The 17131-nt window shown below is 43.7% G+C and overlaps 1 protein-coding gene across 3 annotated transcripts in view; it reads right to left on the bottom strand.

The window, feature by feature from the left end:
- The window catches only part of CWH43 (cell wall biogenesis 43 C-terminal homolog), a 57852-nt gene extending 45553 nt beyond the window's left edge, over positions 1–12299 (bottom strand). Inside the window, exons 1-5 of one of the 3 annotated variants that reach the window (XR_006711480.1) lie at positions 12170–12299; positions 10156–10347; positions 5598–5718; positions 5061–5215; positions 2352–2553 (exon numbers count right to left, since the gene is read on the bottom strand). Coding sequence is in view for 2 of the 3 variants with exons in the window: in XM_045474105.1 (XP_045330061.1) it covers positions 2352–2553; positions 5061–5215; positions 5598–5718; positions 10156–10347; positions 12170–12212 (713 nt within the window). In the remaining variant the exon portion in view is untranslated. Of the gene's footprint in view, positions 1–2351; positions 2554–5060; positions 5216–5597; positions 5719–10155; positions 10348–11779; positions 12076–12169 lie in introns of those variants that run through there. The other 2 variants (XM_045474105.1, XM_045474106.1) reach the window with 2 other exon arrangements.
- Between the last annotated feature and the right edge of the window lie 4832 nt (positions 12300–17131).

Genomic DNA, 17131 nt, shown 5'->3' on the forward strand with positions numbered 1-17131 from the left:
AGGAATATGAAGTGCAGGTTTAGGAGACGTTGCCTTTTTCTCTCAGGGTATCTATCAACATCTCAAGACACCAGTGTCCCACAGAACACAGTTGGGGAAATGCTGGTCCCATGAGCTACATCTCCATCTTCAATGCCTCCCTCCAACAGACAGAATTGCAACACGTCTACCAAAAAAGCCCCTCATTTTACAGGTGAGAAAAACAAAGCCAGAGACACGACGTGACTCATCCACAGTCAAATGATGAGTTACTGTTGGCTGAGCAGGACTCCAGCCCCCGAGCCTGGCCTCGGGGTCCTGGCCCAATTCTCCTTTTGCTGTTCCATATAACCGATGCCTATTTTTAAAGGGAATTTTCAAAACAAAGCTTTGATGCATGGGAAGAAACCCCTTCCTTTCTCTTCCTTTGTGCCTTTCTTCCTTCTTTCCCTTCCTCCCAAATATGCGAAGGCATCCAGGATCAAAAGATACAAACTGTGAATGAGCTAACATATGGAAACTTCCTGGCTCCATGCCTGACAGAGTTAAATCATAAATAGTAGTTCTTTTTCCCATTCCCTGCCCTCAAGTTGCTTACTGTCTAGCAGGAAGATCTAAAATAACTGTAATGGTCTTTTTTAAATTTTTTTTATTAATGTTTTTATTTATTTTTGAAGGAGAGAGAGAGAGAGACAGAGCATGAATGGGGGAGGAACAGAGAGAGGGAGACACAGAATTTGAAGCAGGCTCCAGGCTCCAAGCTGTCAGCACAGAGCCCGATGTAGGGCTCGAGCCCACGTACTGTGAGATTATGACCTGAGCCGAAGTCAGACGCTTAACTAACTGGCTGAGCCACCCAAGCGCCCCTAACTGTAATGTTTTTTAAAATTGTAATACAGGATAATAATAAAAGACAGAAGAGGGTAAGGGTGGAATTTAAGGTAGTATGTAGCATAAAGGAACCCTTGGGATAATCAGAGAAGACTTCACAGAGCAGATGCTAGAGCTGGGTTTAGAGGGGTGAGTAAGAGCTTGCCAGGACACCAAGGCATAGAAGGCAGCCAGACAGAGGGAAGAGCACATACTTGCAGACAAAGGCCTGGAACAGTCCAGCACTTCTAGGGAACGGGAAGTGATTTCAGCCCAGATGAAGCACGGGGATAAGGTAGGAAGTGTCTGTAAAAGTAAGAGGGGTGGGGGAACAGATCCTGTCTCACATGACCTCGTATGGAAACACCACTTAAAGGTTCTAAGCCAGGGAGTGATGGAGTTAGATGTGCATTTCTGGAGAGTTCACTGGGGGCGGGGCTAGTGGGGGTAGTGCAGAGAAGGCCACACTGAAGAGAGACCATGAAGAGGCAAGAGAGGAAGCCTAGATGAAAGATGGTGAGGGCTCCACTGAGGCAGATAGGGTGGGGATCGCAGGGGAAGGGATAGATCTGAGAGAAGTAGTAGAATTGACTAGACTTAATGCCAAGTAGACACAGAAAATGAGAAAGACACAGTTGTAGGAGGACTCCTGGATTCTGGCTCGGATGACGGAGTGATAGCCAGGAAGGGTGAGGCAAGGCATGGAGGAAGACGAACGTGTTTGGGGACTGGGAACTTCTGAGTCCAGACCAGGACACCTGGGGGTATGCTCTCATGTCTGCTGGGGAAGGATCCACCAGGCATTTGCCAAATGTGGGAACCTCCACACTGTAAGAGCAAACAGTTATCTGAGGCAGATGTTTTAAAGGTTCCTCCAATCTTTGTACATGAAAGGCTGGGCCTGAACACAGGAGAAAAGACGTATCCCAAAGAGTAGAGACAGGGTTAATGAGGACCAGGCATATGCTGGTTCCGACACTTAATCTCAAGACTGCTGACTCCCTGGGTGCCCCATGGTTGGAGCAAGTCCCAAAATATCACAGGATGCAGAGATCTCTCTGGGCGTCCCTCCTTTGCAGAGAATAGAGATCGATGCCCAGGCTGCCAACCTGTTTTCTCTCATCAGGGCACCGTGGTCTCGTCCCATCAAATGCCCGTAACTGTAAGGAGGGGTCTGAAGGAAATGGCAGCAGCATGTCTTCTCTGCCCCTGAGAATGCTCCCCCATGTGGAAACTTCCTCAGAGCACCCTAGCAGGAGCTTCCAAAACCTTACTTGACCGGGCACAACCTTCAGCCCTCCATCGTCTGCTTTCTAGCAACTCTTCAGCACAGGGCAAACACCCTCCACAGTACGCAGTAACGTCATGCAACATTGTTGCTATCTAGGGAAAGTGGAATATGAAATACCTGGCTGGCGCAGATCTAGCTGCTCAACAAAAGAAGTATTTCTTCCTTCAACTTTAATAGCCAATTCCTTAATGGCTTCCAAACCGACACTCACCCAAATGGGTTAGGATCTGGCCCTGGATGGGGGTGTCCACTCACGGCCCATCTGGAAACAAGCGAGACCTCTCCAAAAATCCAGTGGGTGAGGAACACGAGACTGCCAAAGGCAGCCCCTGCCAGGCACCAGGTAGATCTGGAGGCCACGCCCTTGACTGCCACTCCAGTATTTTTCCCCTCTGGCTTACTGCAGTCGCCATCTAGGATAAAAAATGGGAAATGGTCAATTACATGAAAATGTACCCTCTATATTTCACAGACTTGTAGCAAGCAAGAAATGGTACCTGGCTTCAAGGAGCTTATTTTAGAAGGGAAGATGAGATGTGGCACTGTAATACAAAGTGGAACATGCTGAGAGCTAGTTGGTGTGAGAGGTGATTTCAGGCAGGCTAGATCAGGAATGCTTTGGGGAGAACCAAGCATTTTGGGATTTCACAAGGGAAAATGCAGCGAGTTCTTTACTTCATGTGAAGTTAACAGTATGAGCAAAAACATATACAGGAAGGGGCACCTGGGTGGCTCAGTCGGCTAAGCGGCCTACGTCAGCTCAGGTCATGATCTCGCGGTCCGTGAGTTCGAGCCCCGCGTCGGGCTCTGTGCTGACAGCTCAGAGCCTGGAGCCTGTTTCAGATTCTGTGTCTCCCTCTCTCTGACCCTCCCCTGTTCATGCTCTGTCTCTGTCTCAAAAATAAATAAACGTTAAAAAAAAGTTAAAATATATATATACCTATACAGGAAAAGTGACTGGTATGTTGAGGGAACAGATGCAGTCCTACTTGAGTGGAACATATTCAGGACACCAGGCCATGTCCCCGCCTTCCCCCAGGACACCAGGCCATGTCCCTGCCTTCCCCCCACCCCCAAAGAGGGCTCTCATCTACCCCACTGTGCACCCAGGGTAATAGTCTTACACTTACTGAGCAGTTCCTGAGTTTCAGGTCTCTTCCTAGCCTTTGATAGGAACTCATTTAATCCTGGCAACAACTTTACAAGGTAACCTCTGTTACTAGACCCATTTAGTAGATCCAAAAACTGAGGCCCAGAGAGAACAAGTCACTTGTCCAAGATCATACAGCTGGTAAAGAGAGCTTAGGCAGACCAACTCCACCACCTGTGTCCCTAACTATTCCCTACTTCCTGGGGCTGTTTCACCAAGAGGTCTCATTTCACTGCATCAATGACTTCACACACAAAAACGTAACAACCGGAGAAAATGCTGGCAGGAGAATGTCTTTGTAAGAACAGACAGCCTGCTGGGCTGATGGCCCGTGCTACTGGGAAGCTCTCTGCAGGACAGAAGAAAGTCTTAGGGTCTGTTTCATGAGGAGGAGGAAAGCCATTCTGCCAATAAAGGAGTCAGAGGGAGAGAAGCAGAGCTGTGAGCCACAGGGATGATGGGAAGGGTGGTGAAGACAAAGGAGGCCAGGGCCTGGAGACTGAGCAGTCTTTGTGGGGAAGAGGGAGACCTAAACTGAATTTGCGGAGCACCACTGCTGTGGACTCTGGTCGGGGACCCCTCTCCCAGGACCCAGCAAATCTTCACTAAAACTACAAAATTGCCTGGTGTGATCTGATATTCTGGGGAAACTGATGAGGAGTCTGGGGTTTTGTAAATGAGGCACGGGGCAAAAACAGGAAGGGACCAACAACTGGGTCACATAAATTAAAACAGAGGCGAGAAAAAAGAAAACCCAAGTCAGGAAATGTAAATGATACCCTGGAGTTCAGATCCTTATCAGCCTGTACCTGTGAAATTTGCTGCCTGAGTTTCCACCTTTCAGTGTTAGTGTTTTATGAAACATAAAGCATATATTAGGGCATCAGACTGAGTTCTAAATATTCTAATAGTAATGTCACTTGACCAATATCCTTGAATGATGTTCCCTTGTTCTCACTGTCCCTGTTTCATGCCAAAATTGGGGCGAGAGGCGGATTATACAAGCACTTTGTTCATGCTGAGCCAAAACCCTCTAAACTTCCATTAATCTGTGAGATTTCTCCTTGTATTGACAAAAGAACAGTGACTCACTGAGACTCACACAAAAAGCCAGGTGCAAGTTAACCAGAATCTAGTAACACTTCTCCCTTCTTTTCAGAAGGATCTCAAGTTAGCATATGGAGTAAATATGCAAGCTGGGGATGTGTATGTCTCTGAGAAAGTCAGCTCCAAAGAGAGACAGGTGATTTGGTATAAATATGCAAGATTTCCTTTCTTTTTCAACCTTCAGACTTGGAGCTTAAACATCTTCAGACTCCCAGAAAAGAAAAAAAGAAACAAAAAACAAAAAACCCAGATAGTTCCCAGAGCCCTTGCTCATGAATAACTTCTCACAGTGTTAGAGATATACGGGGGTCAGTGTGGAGGAAGAGAGACGAAGGGTCTCATCCCTCAGCCCCATCCAGAGGGAGAGGGGAGAAAGACAAACTGAAAGCCAGCTGGGAGTCTCAAGCCTGGTTTACTTTCCCACTCCACACTGATACAAGCCAGAAATGGCTTATTATTTTCATCCTCGGTTCTGGCAAGGAAAAGGTGACTTCTGCTTAGATAATAATCCACTGGCTGTGCTGGTTACTCTTTCAGAGGGAGCAAAAAATTGAAACAGAGGCATAATGCAGAAAGACTTCTTATCTTTTCAAGATGTGTTCCATTCAGATAAGTAAACTATGCAAGAGAGCAGATCCCTAAATAAATTGGGCGTACGCTTACCTGTGTAAATGCGATCAAGTGTGGCTATGGTACTTAATGTCAGTATCACTCTGTTGGACATCTGATAACTCCAGATTGGATTTAGTGAAGTGTACCATATGCGGAGAACAAGAAGAAGAATCTGTCCTAAGATGAATCCCCAGATTCTGAGGTACCTGTAAGAACAAAAGTATTTTTAATAACTTTTTATGTGCTTTCAATGTACCATGGTCAGAGTGGATTTCATAGTTTCATAGAATGAGTCTATAAAGTAGCCCTGTTGGTAATTTGCAGTAATGAACATGCCTTCATCTTCAGTCTTTATAAAACCCATTACCTAGGCAACTTGTTGCAATTTCCTAATTCTCAAAACATCGTGGAGACTGATGGCAAGTATTCGCATTCTGATTTTGTGAAAAGGGGGAAAAAGTGAGACTTCTAGAAGCTGTATGCAAAGTAAAAACTATCACTTAAATTCCTGGTCCCAACTTTCCCTTTGGTAAATGATCACACTTGTTTAAGATACGAACCTTTGTCGATGGATATAAGATACCATACCTTTGTAAGCCACTTCCTGTCCACCATGTCACGGCTTGTACTATCAACGAGGAAGACACTCCAAGGGCAAGGACCACTAGCCGAACTCTGGCATTTGGAGCCTGGAAGGAGGCGATGCTGCCTACAAACAAATTAAAGAGAGCTAAACATTTCCGGCAATCATGCATTGGAACACAATGATCTGCATTCGATAACTGTTGCGTCTGATACCATCTCTACACCCAGGAAGATAAATATGGACTTGTGTGTATAAATTAAACAATTTTTAATTTTTTGTGATGTCATTCTTTTTTTTTTTTTTTTTTTTAATTTTTTTTTCAACGTTTATTTATTTTTGGGACAGAGAGAGACAGAGCATGAACGGGGGAGGGGCAGAGAGAGAGGGAGACACAGAATCGGAAACAGGCTCCAGGCTCTGAACCATCAGCCCAGAGCCTGACGCGGGGCTCGAACTCACGGACCGCGAGATCGTGACCTGGCTGAAGTCGGACGCTTAACTGACTGTGCCACCCAGGCACCCCCGTGTGATGTCATTCTTAATAAATTCACTACGTTCAACTGTACAATTCAATGGCTTCTAATATATTCACAAAGTTGTGCAACTATTACCACTAATTCCAGAATATTTTCACCACCCCAAAAAGAAACTCCCTTTTCCTCCTCCCTACTGCCCCAGCCCCTGGCAATCACTAATCTACTTCCTGTCGTATAGACTTTTCCCATTCTGGGCATCTCATATCAGTGGACTCCTATAATAGGTAGCCTTCTGTGACTGGCTTCTTCTACTTAATCAGAATATTTTCAAGGCTTATCCATATTATAGCATGTATGAGTACCTCGTTCCTTTTTATGGCTGAATCATATCCACTGCATGGATATACTGCATTTCATTCATTCATCAGTGATGGCCATTTGGGTTGTTTCCATTCTTTGGCTACTAAGGATAATGCTGCTAGGGGTGCCTGGGTGGCTCAGTCGGTTAAGTGTCCGACTTCGGCTCAGGTCATGGTCTCACAGTTCATGAGTTCAAGCCCCACGTCAGGCTCTGTGCTGACAGCTCAGAGCCTGGAGCCTGCTTTGGATTCCATGTCTCTCTCTCTCTCTGCCCCTTCCCTGCTTGCATGCATGCATGCTCTCTCTCTCTCAAAAATAAATGATCACTATTTTTTTTTAAATCAGGATGCAGAAAAAACATTGACAATTATTATATCATTCATTTATAAATATATAAATCATACACTGGAGGCACCTGGGTGGCTCAGTCGGTTAAGCGACTTCAGCGTAGTTCATGATCTCGCAGTTCATGAGTTAGAGCCCTGCGTCAGGCTCTGTGCTGACAGCTCAGAGCCTGGAGCCTGCTTCAGATTCTGTGTCTCCCTCTCTCTGCCCCTCCCCTGCTCTCTCTCTCTCTCTCTCTCTCTCTCTTTCTCTTTCAAAAATAAATAAACATTTGTATTTTTTTTAAAAAAAGAATAATACTGCTATAAACATTTGTGTGCAAACAAGGTCTTATATGAACATAGGTTTTCGTTTTTCTCAGGTATATACTGAGAAGTGGAATAGGTCATATGAGAACTCTGCTTAACGTTTCAAGGAACTGCCAAACTGATTTCAAAAGCAGCTGCACCATTTTATATTCCTATCAGTCATGTGTGAGGGTTCAAGTTCTCCATATTCTTGCCAACACTCATCACTACCTATCTTTTTGATTAGAGCCATCCTAGTGGGTCAAAATTTATCAGGCAACAAAAAACCTAAACCAATAGGAATATGAACTAGTTTGTAGTTAAGTACATAGTAATTAACCCAAAACGTCTGAGGTGCCAGAGGTGATAGCATGTAACACAGATCTTCTCTGTCGTTATATAAGGATTCCTTAGGGCTTTGTCTTTAAAGACAAAGTTGTTTCATTTCCTTAGCAGCATCTGAAGGGAGTTTTAAGGTAAACCACGGCTTACAGCAGCCTCTGTCCAGCATCAGCAGAGCTCAGTGACTACCCAGAAGAGGATCTGGCCAAAACGGTGTCTTCATCCTCAAACTTGACATCACTTTCCTACCTACTCCATTTTCTCAAATTGAACTCCACCTCAACTCAAGTGATGGATCGGCAGAGAGGAAGGAGGTGAAATGGGAACAACAGGAAGCATCCCAAATACCATACACACCCCAAACTTATTAATATCAACATCCCTTACAGCCACCAGAAGTTACTGGGCCAGAAGTGGATTTAAACAATCAAAAAACCACCCCAGTAACTCTCAGTCAATAGCTCTGTAGATAAGGCTTGACACAGGCAGCATTGAGCAAAGGCAACAAAGAAGTGCCACTGACGAGACCACTCCCATCAAGCCAACCAAGGAGCGTGACGAGAAAATGAAACCTGCAACACTCAGGCCACAGTAATTCCTAGGAGGGTACCGTAAGCCGAAGGCAGTGTGGCTGGGCCACTATACCCTCAACTCAGGGTAGAACGCCTCATTTCTATTGTTTCTGGAGCTGACATTTTCACATTTGGTTGGTCTTTCCATTTCTCTGGACGTCGTCTGCATAAAGGGTGCATTTTTCAGTGGTCTTTACCACTGTCCTTTCGGAGCCCAACATCTTGAGAAGCCGAGTCCTACACCCTTGTGGGTATCCACAGAACTCACTGCCCTAACCTCATTCTGCCTTCTTCGGAGACTGGCCCACAGAAAAGCAGAAGGCAATTTCATAGTAATTCCTGTCACTGTTTCTGAAAAAAAGTCAAATGACTGTATCCAGAGAGAAGAAATACACGCCACTTGGAAAACTCCAGAGAAACCGACTGCACTGCATTGTAACAGAAGAGTAGGACATCTGGAGTTTTCAGCTACAGATTCAACCAGATCACAGTCTGGTGTTTTTGTTTTCTAAACCTTTTCTTCCATGACCCCACCCTCTTACTTTTTTACTCCCAGTACTTCTTCAAGGTCTCTCAATATTTATTCATATTAATAATCTCAATTCCTTGGGACAGTAAGTGTACATTCAAAATTTTTAATTGATAATTGCTAATGGCGACACAACATACGCAAATTCAGAATCTAAAAGATACCAAAGGTATGTATTGCAAAGCTTCCCTTTTAAGTCTGTGTCAAGATACCATTTTCAAGTAACTAAAATCCTATCAGGATTTTGTTTTTTGTTTTTAAATCCTTCTAGGGCCATTTAATGCATTAAAAACTAAATATATTTCCATCTAAACTTTCTTACACAAATGTTAGTATTCTGCACACACTGTTTAGTGATTCCTTTTTTTCACTTAATAATATATTTAAAGACTATTCCATTCCTTACATAATGTTCTTGTTCTTTTATATAGCTGCCCAGTATTCTACAGTGTTCCAATTTTCAAAACCATAATTTATTTAACCAATCCCATATATAGGACATTTAGGTTATTTCTAACCTTGCTATTACAAATATTGTTATAATGATTAACAACCTTATAGTTTTACCATTTAAAAAAAAAATTTTTTTTAACGTTTATTTATTTTTGAGACAGGGAGAGACAGAGCATGAACGGGGGAGGGTCAGAGAGGGAGGGAGACACAGAATCTGAAACAGGCCCCAGGCTCTGAGCTGTCAGCACAGAGCCCGACGCGGGGCTCGAACTCACGGACTGCGATATCATGACCTGAGCTGAAGTCGGACGCTTAACTGACTGAGCCACCCAGGTGCCCCTAGTTTTACCATTTTAAGCCATACGTAAGTATATCTGTAGGGTATATTTCTAGAAATGGAATTTCTGAGCAAAAGGGTATATACGTATTTGTAATTTTGATAAATGCTGATAAATTATCCTCTGCAGAACTTGTGCCAATTTACATCCCCGTCAGCAATGTCTGAGTGCCCGCTTTCCCATCCTTACAATACAGTGTTACCCGACTTTGTTCTTTGGCAATCCAGTATATGAAGCTACATACAAATATGTGTGTGTGTGTAAGTTGTATTCTACATATTTTAATTTTAAAATACATATTTAAAAAATTACATTTTTTCCCAGTAAACTGATCATATCCTTTGCTCTGTTATCTATCGAATTGTTGTTCCTTTTTATTATTGATTTGTAAAAACTCCATGTTAGTGATATTAGCCCTTTGACAAAAGAGTTACAAATATCTTTCCTAATTTGTTTGACTCTGTTTACTATAGTGTTCATTGGGCACAATTTTCCTACTTTCATGAAGTATCATTCAACAATTTTTAATGGTTTCTGAGTTTTCTGTCATAGTTGGAAAAAAAGTACACAAAATTTTCAAGAGTTGACCTGTTCTTCCTCTTGATTTCAGTGATTTTTTTAGGCTTTTCCGATCTGACAGAAAAGTTAGAAATGTAAAAGACATTGGCTCTTGGTCTAGTCTTCCAGTTCTAGTAAAACTCTTTAAGACAGTAGTAAGAGAAAGAGTGATCTTTGTTTTTCATTGAATCATTTAGCATACAAAGAACAGTGTACATATTTTCACTTGATTTTGAAAAAACAACAAAAAACAAAAAACACACACACACAACACCTTCAAGAAGCACTTTTAAATCTTACCAAGAGTAATTATCCGCAACAGGATTAGCATCCACTTCTTGCTAGCCAATTTCCAGAAAGGAGTAAGTGTTAGGAATATTGGAGAAAGAAACACTATGCCAAAACCTTCAAGCCCAGTGAGTTCTAGAGTTTGCAGGGGAAAGTAATAAATCATCGGTCCCAGGCCATGGCAGAGAGACCAAGAAACATACCCTAGGAAAAAAAAAATGATTAAGGAGAATGTGTAAATGTGACTTTGTTTCAAACAGTAGCCCTGCCCCTCCACTGTAAGGCCTCCGGCTGACCGCCCTCCTTCACGATTCTGACCCTAACTGGGTTCCTGTACAGAATTAATTCCTCCTCTTCCTCGGACAAGAAGAGAATGTCCCAGGATGAAAATGGCTGCCTGCTGTTGTGAGTCCCTTGACACCCCTTGTTTATTCCTTTAACCTTGTTCACACCCACACAGGTCGTTCCTTTATTGAAACCTCTTCATTTGGACCATCTAGGTTGAAATTGATAAAATTTCTTTACCTAAGTCAACCATTCTATAAAGAGCAATATCATGAAAATCAAAAAGAGGAACTAACAAGGATGTCCAGCTGGCTCAAAAGGAGGACTATGCCACTCTTGATCTCTGGGCTGGGTGTAGAGATAACCACCAAAAAAAAAAAAAAAAAAAAAAGGAACAAACAGCAGGTGGCCCCTCCTTTGCTCCCACTCCAGACTACATCCAAAGGCAGGTTAGTCAGGCAACAATCATTTACTTGTAAGTAGACTTTTTTAAACCTAACCTTATAAGACAGTATGGCGTAGTGAAATTCCAGGATCTGGAGTCAGGTTCACCTCTGCCAACTACTGACTGTATAATCTTCTACAACAATAATTAACTAATGGGCACTTACTATGCGGCAGCATCTGTGCTAAGTATTTACAGAGATCTTATTCCTCCTACAGCTCACGTCCTATGAAATGGACACTTTTTACTCCCCTCTTACAAGCGTAAAAACAAACAAGAACAAAAAAACTTCTGAGATTCAGAAAGTAATCGTCTAAAGTTGAAAAAGTGGCAAACGGCAGAGTGAACTTAAACCCACGCAGACTGGCTCCAAACGTAGCCATCTAACCGTCACGTGTAGTAACTTTCTCCCGAGGTACTTCTCAGGCTCCCTTTCTGAACCAGCAAAGTAGTCCTTTCAGCCACCTCACCGAGTTGCTAAGATTAAATGAGATCAAGTACACAGAATACCTAGCACCCTGGGTACTTACTGAACGTAATTCACTTTACACCGCTGTACTTAATACATTTGAAGCTAGGGGAAAAAAAAAAGTGGGGGGGGGGGGGGGGCTCCCGAGTATTAGCTCCCAGAAAATCAAGTTCTTAGGAAGGTGCCCCTCCCAAGCGAAAAGAATGTTTCATAATGAACAGCGAGATTATAACACAAACATTTGGGAAATCTGACTTTAGTCACACGACTCCGAGAGAATTGCCCAATAATTGTCCTTGGGGCTTTTTGCAAAGCTGCGAGGTGCGCACACGGGACCCCAGTTCGACGCTTTTCGCGCAATGCCCAAACGTGCAGCCGCCACCGAGGCCACTCGTGCGGGGACAACACAGGCAGCAGCTGCCTCCCTGCGTGCTCACCTCAAGCCGCTGGGGGACACGGGGACCCCTTTCCTTGTGAAAGTTAAGGTCCAGTACAGAATCTTACTAACGTAAAGGTCGCGGAGGGGGCCGATTCGGGAGCGGTCCCAGCCGCGCGGGGTCAAGGTCGACACGTGGAGAATAGAGCGCCATCCCAGGGTGGAGTGGAGCTCGGAGGCACCGTCTCCCCCATGGAATCCTCGGCTTCCGAACCTCAGTCTAGGTCTTGTCTTTTTTGACGGCGGTAGCAAAAGTTCCCAGAGGACTTCTGCATCCTGGGCGCGCAGCGCGCTCCCTCCCGAGCCCAGCCAACCGGCCGAGCGCCGCGGCTCCGGGCCGGGTGGAGGGCAAGCCCCCACGAACGCGCGCCCGGGAGCGGCCTCAGCTTACCCAGGAGGCTCTCCAGGAGGATTTCTCGCCACAGCCAGGACATGGCCGCGACGCGCAGCGGCGCTTCCCGAGCGAGCAGCGAGCGCCTGCCCCGCCGCGCACGCCCCGCGCCTGCCGCCTAGTCCTCCGGAGCCGGGTCCGCGCGCACGTCCCCTCGCCGAGCCTGCTGCCACCCTCCAGCCCCGCGGCCCGCGCGCCGGGCCGGGCCCAGGAGAGGGTGGGGCCGCCGCGCGTCCGCCCCCGCCCACCACACCCAGCCCAGCCTGCCCGGGCCCGCACCACCTGCTGGCTCCGCCGCCGCACCCCCGGCCGGCCGCCCCCGCCCCCGCCCCGCGCCGTGGCGCCAGGCAGACTCGCGGGGGCCTGGAACCCCGTTGTCGGGGCGAAGGCGGGGTTGCCCGGCCCGGCCGCAGAGCAGCGCGGGGATGGAGCGCTGCCGGAGCCCCGGAGGACGGGCGGCTAGTGCCGGGTCTAAAAGGAGCCCCACGGTGGTGCGCTGCGAGGCGCAGGCTGGACAGGAGGGGGCCTGCAGGACGGGCTCCGGCGCCCGGGGCCATCAGGTGCCAACAGGACCGTGGGCCTTCTTTAAGCCGGGGCTAACGCTTGGGAGGCGGCATTAGCCTCCCGAGACTGAGCTACTCCTCAGCCGGGCGGTAAACAAATTGCGCTCTGGAAGGTGGTCCGAAAATCCCAGAGGCTCCAGGATTTTCTATGGCTTGTAGAGACCTTGCAACACTTGCTCAGGGGAGAGGAAACAGGTGAGGTGAGCGGAAACTCTGCCCTCCTCAACTTCATGAATAATGATGTCTGAGAGTGCCCATCCCTAAGGGGAAAGGGAGAGGAGTTCCAATCAACAGCGGAGCCAGTGAAGAAGGCCGGTGGTTTCTCGCTCACATATTACCACACCCCAGAATGTCTTGAAATTTTTTTTGAACCTTCTCAGAGCAATTTATTTTAATTCGCTTTAATTTTTTAGAAGAGTTTATCATTTATCACTGCTGGAAAGTTTGCTCTGAAATGAAACAATGATGAGTTGCCTAAAAGCCTCAGAATCCCTTAAGAGCAGTTGTTGCTAAAAGTCCATAGGAGTTTTAGGCAAAGAGTTCCAAAATCACTTAGTTACTTCCTAATATTCCTGTCACAAGGATAGCATATACATCAATGGAATAGAACTGAGAGCCCCAAAAGGAATCCTCTCCATTGGGGTCAGATGCTTTTCAACAAGCTTGCCAAGACAATTACATGGGGAAACGGATCGTCTTCAACAAATGGTTCTAGGACAACTGGATAGCCACCTGAAAAAGAATAAAGTAGGACCCTTACCTCACATAATATGCAAACACTAACCCTAAATGGATCAAAGCCCTAACGGTAAGACATAAAACTATAACTCTGAGAAGAACACATAAGAGTAAATCTTCAGGGTCTTAGGTTGGGCAGTGGATCCTTAAGAATGACACCCAAAGCCCAAGTAACAAAAGACATAAGAAGTAAGTTGGACCTCATCAAAATTAAAAGCTTTTGGGCTTTCCATTTTTTAATGTTTATTTATTTGTTTTTGAGAGAGAGAGAGCACATGCACAAGCCGAAGAGGGACAGAGAGAGAGAGAGGGAGACACAGAATCCGAAGAAGGCTCCAGGCTCTGAGCTGTCAGCACAGAACCCGATGAAGGGCTCGAACCCATGAACCATGAGATTGTGACCTGACCCAAAGTCAGATGCTCAACCTACTGAGCCACCCAGGCACCCCAAGAGCTTTTATGCTTTAAAGGACACTATCAAAAAAGTGGAAAAGCAATGTACATATTAGGAGACCGTGTTGTCAAGTCACACATCTGGTAAGGAACTGGTATCTAGAATATGTATTAAAAAAAAATACAAGTCAACAGTGAAAAGACAAATAACCCAATTTAAAGATGAAGAGATGTGATAGACCTTTCTCCAAAGAACATATACAAGTAGCCAATAAACACAGGCAAAAAATATTCAAATCATTTCACTAGGTGAAGGCAAGTCAAAATCACAATGAGATGCCCCTTTACACTCACTAATATGGCTATAATCAAAAAGTCAGACTATAACAAGTATTGGCAAAGATTGGGAGAAAGTGGAACCCTTCTACGTTGTCTGTGGGAATATAAGATGGTGTAGCCACTTTGGAAAACAGTCTGATAATTTCTCAAATGACTAAATAGAGTTAACATATGACCTATCACTGCTCCTGAGTACGTATACCTAAGAAAAAAGGAAATGCAGAATTTGTACACAGATGCTCACAGAAACAGTATTCAGAATAGCCAAAAAGTGGGAAAACCCAAATGCGCGACAACCGTTGAATGGATAAACGAGATGTGGTATGGCCAAACAATAGAATAATATTTAGCAATAATGGAATAAAGTACTGATATATGCTACACGATGAATACAGCTTAGAAACGTTACACTAAGTAAAAGAAGCCAATCACAATGTAAGCCACATATTGTATGATTCCATTTAAATGAAATTTTCCAAAGTGGCAAATTTATGGTGACCAAGAGTAAATTAATAGTTGCTCAGGGCTGGGGGCCAAGTGGCAAAGGAAAGGGAATTAGTGGGTATATGTTTCTTTCAAGGGGGGATAAAACGCTCTAAACTTAGATTGGGGCAGTGGTTGCACAATTCCATGAATACACTAAGAATATTGCATAACACTTGTTAAATGGGTGAATTATGGGTGTGTGAATTATATCTCAAGAAGATAGTTTTTTTAAAAAAAGAAGACAGTTTTTGAAAATGCAATTCATTCTGGTTATTTTATTTTGTAAAAATGTTTTGGCTGAGTTTCAGTCATTTGGTATCAGCCATTCTTCAACATGTGAGGGACTTCAGTGAATATAAACAGCAGACGCTGCATTTTCCTCCCTTTTTGCCCACATAGGTTTATTTTTCATACACCCATATGAAAACATCTAACCTAGTGCTCTGTGTGCCATGTAGGTTTCAAAGCTAAGCTTTAGGGAAAACTTTGCTTCTATTAAGGATACACTGTGTTTTCTCTTCCACTCAGAGCTCAGTTTTTAGTCTTAGTATTTTCTTTTCCTCTTTAACTGTTTGATCACAGCTAACTTCAAGAGAATCTGGAAAAATGCAGTCTAGCTGTGGGCCCAGAAAGGAAAGAAACCAAGTTATGGTGAGCAGTTGTCTGTCTTTGCTATAAACACCTACTTTATACACAGTGTTGACTTGAGGTTTAAATAGACCTCGTACTAAGGCACTCAGCACATTGCCTATGGTATTTACGGTATTTAACAAATGGTAGCTTGCATTATTATTTGTATATTCCTTCATAATATTTGACCTCATGCTAAGCATATTGTACGTAAGTACTCATTTGACCATTACGTCAATAGCCTCTCCATCCTGAGCTCATGTTAATTGCCTTTTCTAGGCACTCTCCAATATATTCTGAATTTTTTCCAACTGCAGAGAGAAGAATGGCGTCAGTATGCCAATGAAAATTTCATCAAAGGTTTTTTTCCCCTTACCCTCTACAAAGGGATAATAATATTTCGGTCGTGTTTGCAGTAATTTTTCTGATTTACCATTTTGTCCCTCTGTGGCGCATTGTGGGAAAATGTATCATGATTCCTGATCCTTTCCTATGTAGCTTGTAAGTGTAGTTTGAATTATTGTTCCCTTAGAAGGTTAATTATGAAGTTGCTTTTAATTTCATTCCCAAATATCATAAGTCAAATAGAATGCTTATATGAACTTTTAATTAGCTTGCTCTCCATTGAATTTCATTGGTATTTAACTACTGTTATTATACAACTTTTACTAATTACATACAGAATATGTTACTGTATAGCTGATATCAGCACCATTCAGTTTGACCTGCTCTGTGAATGCATCTATTATATATAATTCACTGCTGCTGCCTCGCATTTTGTATTTACAATCTGCCTGGCTTTAATTTAATTTCAAAGGCCATGGTCTTTTCATTTTTGTCATTATCTCTTCTTTGACCTCCAAATGCCATTTGCATTCTTATTTTACATGGAAGTGAATGAAGCCCATTATGGCATTGCCCACTGCTTCTTTCTTCTTTCCCTATTACTTGGAGCATGAACACGTCAAGGTCAGTGTGAGCATATTGAGACTATTTTTATCAGAAGACAAGAATCTCTACTAGAAGATAATACTTTTATGGAATAATGAAGATCTTCTGGTCTAACAAAAAACAGAAATGATTTTCTTTGAAGAGGCAAAATAAGAAGAAAGTCCTTCATGTCACTTCAAGCTCTCAATTATGCTCATGATTTTTTGAAAAGGGTCTGTGCTGCTTCATATAAGCCAAGTTCATGTTTTACAATGACAAATGTTTATTACTCCCTCACATCACATGTCCATGGTGGGTCGGCTGCGGCGGCTTTCCATCATCAGGAATCTGGGACTCAAGCTGAAGGAGCAGCGTCTATCTGTGGGTCTCATGGAAAACCACATTTCTTCCAATCACACTCAGCAAATACAGTGGTCAAGCCGACCTCAGTGGGGCAAAGTCTGTACAAAAGAGGCAGGAAGGGTTTTGAACAATAATGCAATCTATTATAGCATGGATACACACATACATGTATATATACCTATAAATATATATATACACACATAAATATATATATATATATACACACACACACATAGAGAGAGTATGCCATATACAGAAAATTTATAGTTCTGTTAGTCCTTTACATTTTAATTAATAATTGATTAGTAGTTATTTAATTATCTTTGATTATTTGCTTCTTTTTGCCTAATACATTGAGAATATTTTCTCCTGTCCATAAACAGTCTTCTGCAATGTGACTTTAAATGGCCATATGTTATTTCATAGGATGGTTATATATCATTTACTTAACCATTCCCCTTTTGATGGATATTGAGGTTGCTTTGTTTATGACAGTATTCAATAAACAGATTCCCTACCT

This window comes from Leopardus geoffroyi, chromosome B1 (genome assembly GCF_018350155.1).
Source record: "Leopardus geoffroyi isolate Oge1 chromosome B1, O.geoffroyi_Oge1_pat1.0, whole genome shotgun sequence".
Classification (NCBI taxonomy): Eukaryota; Metazoa; Chordata; class Mammalia; order Carnivora; family Felidae; genus Leopardus; species Leopardus geoffroyi.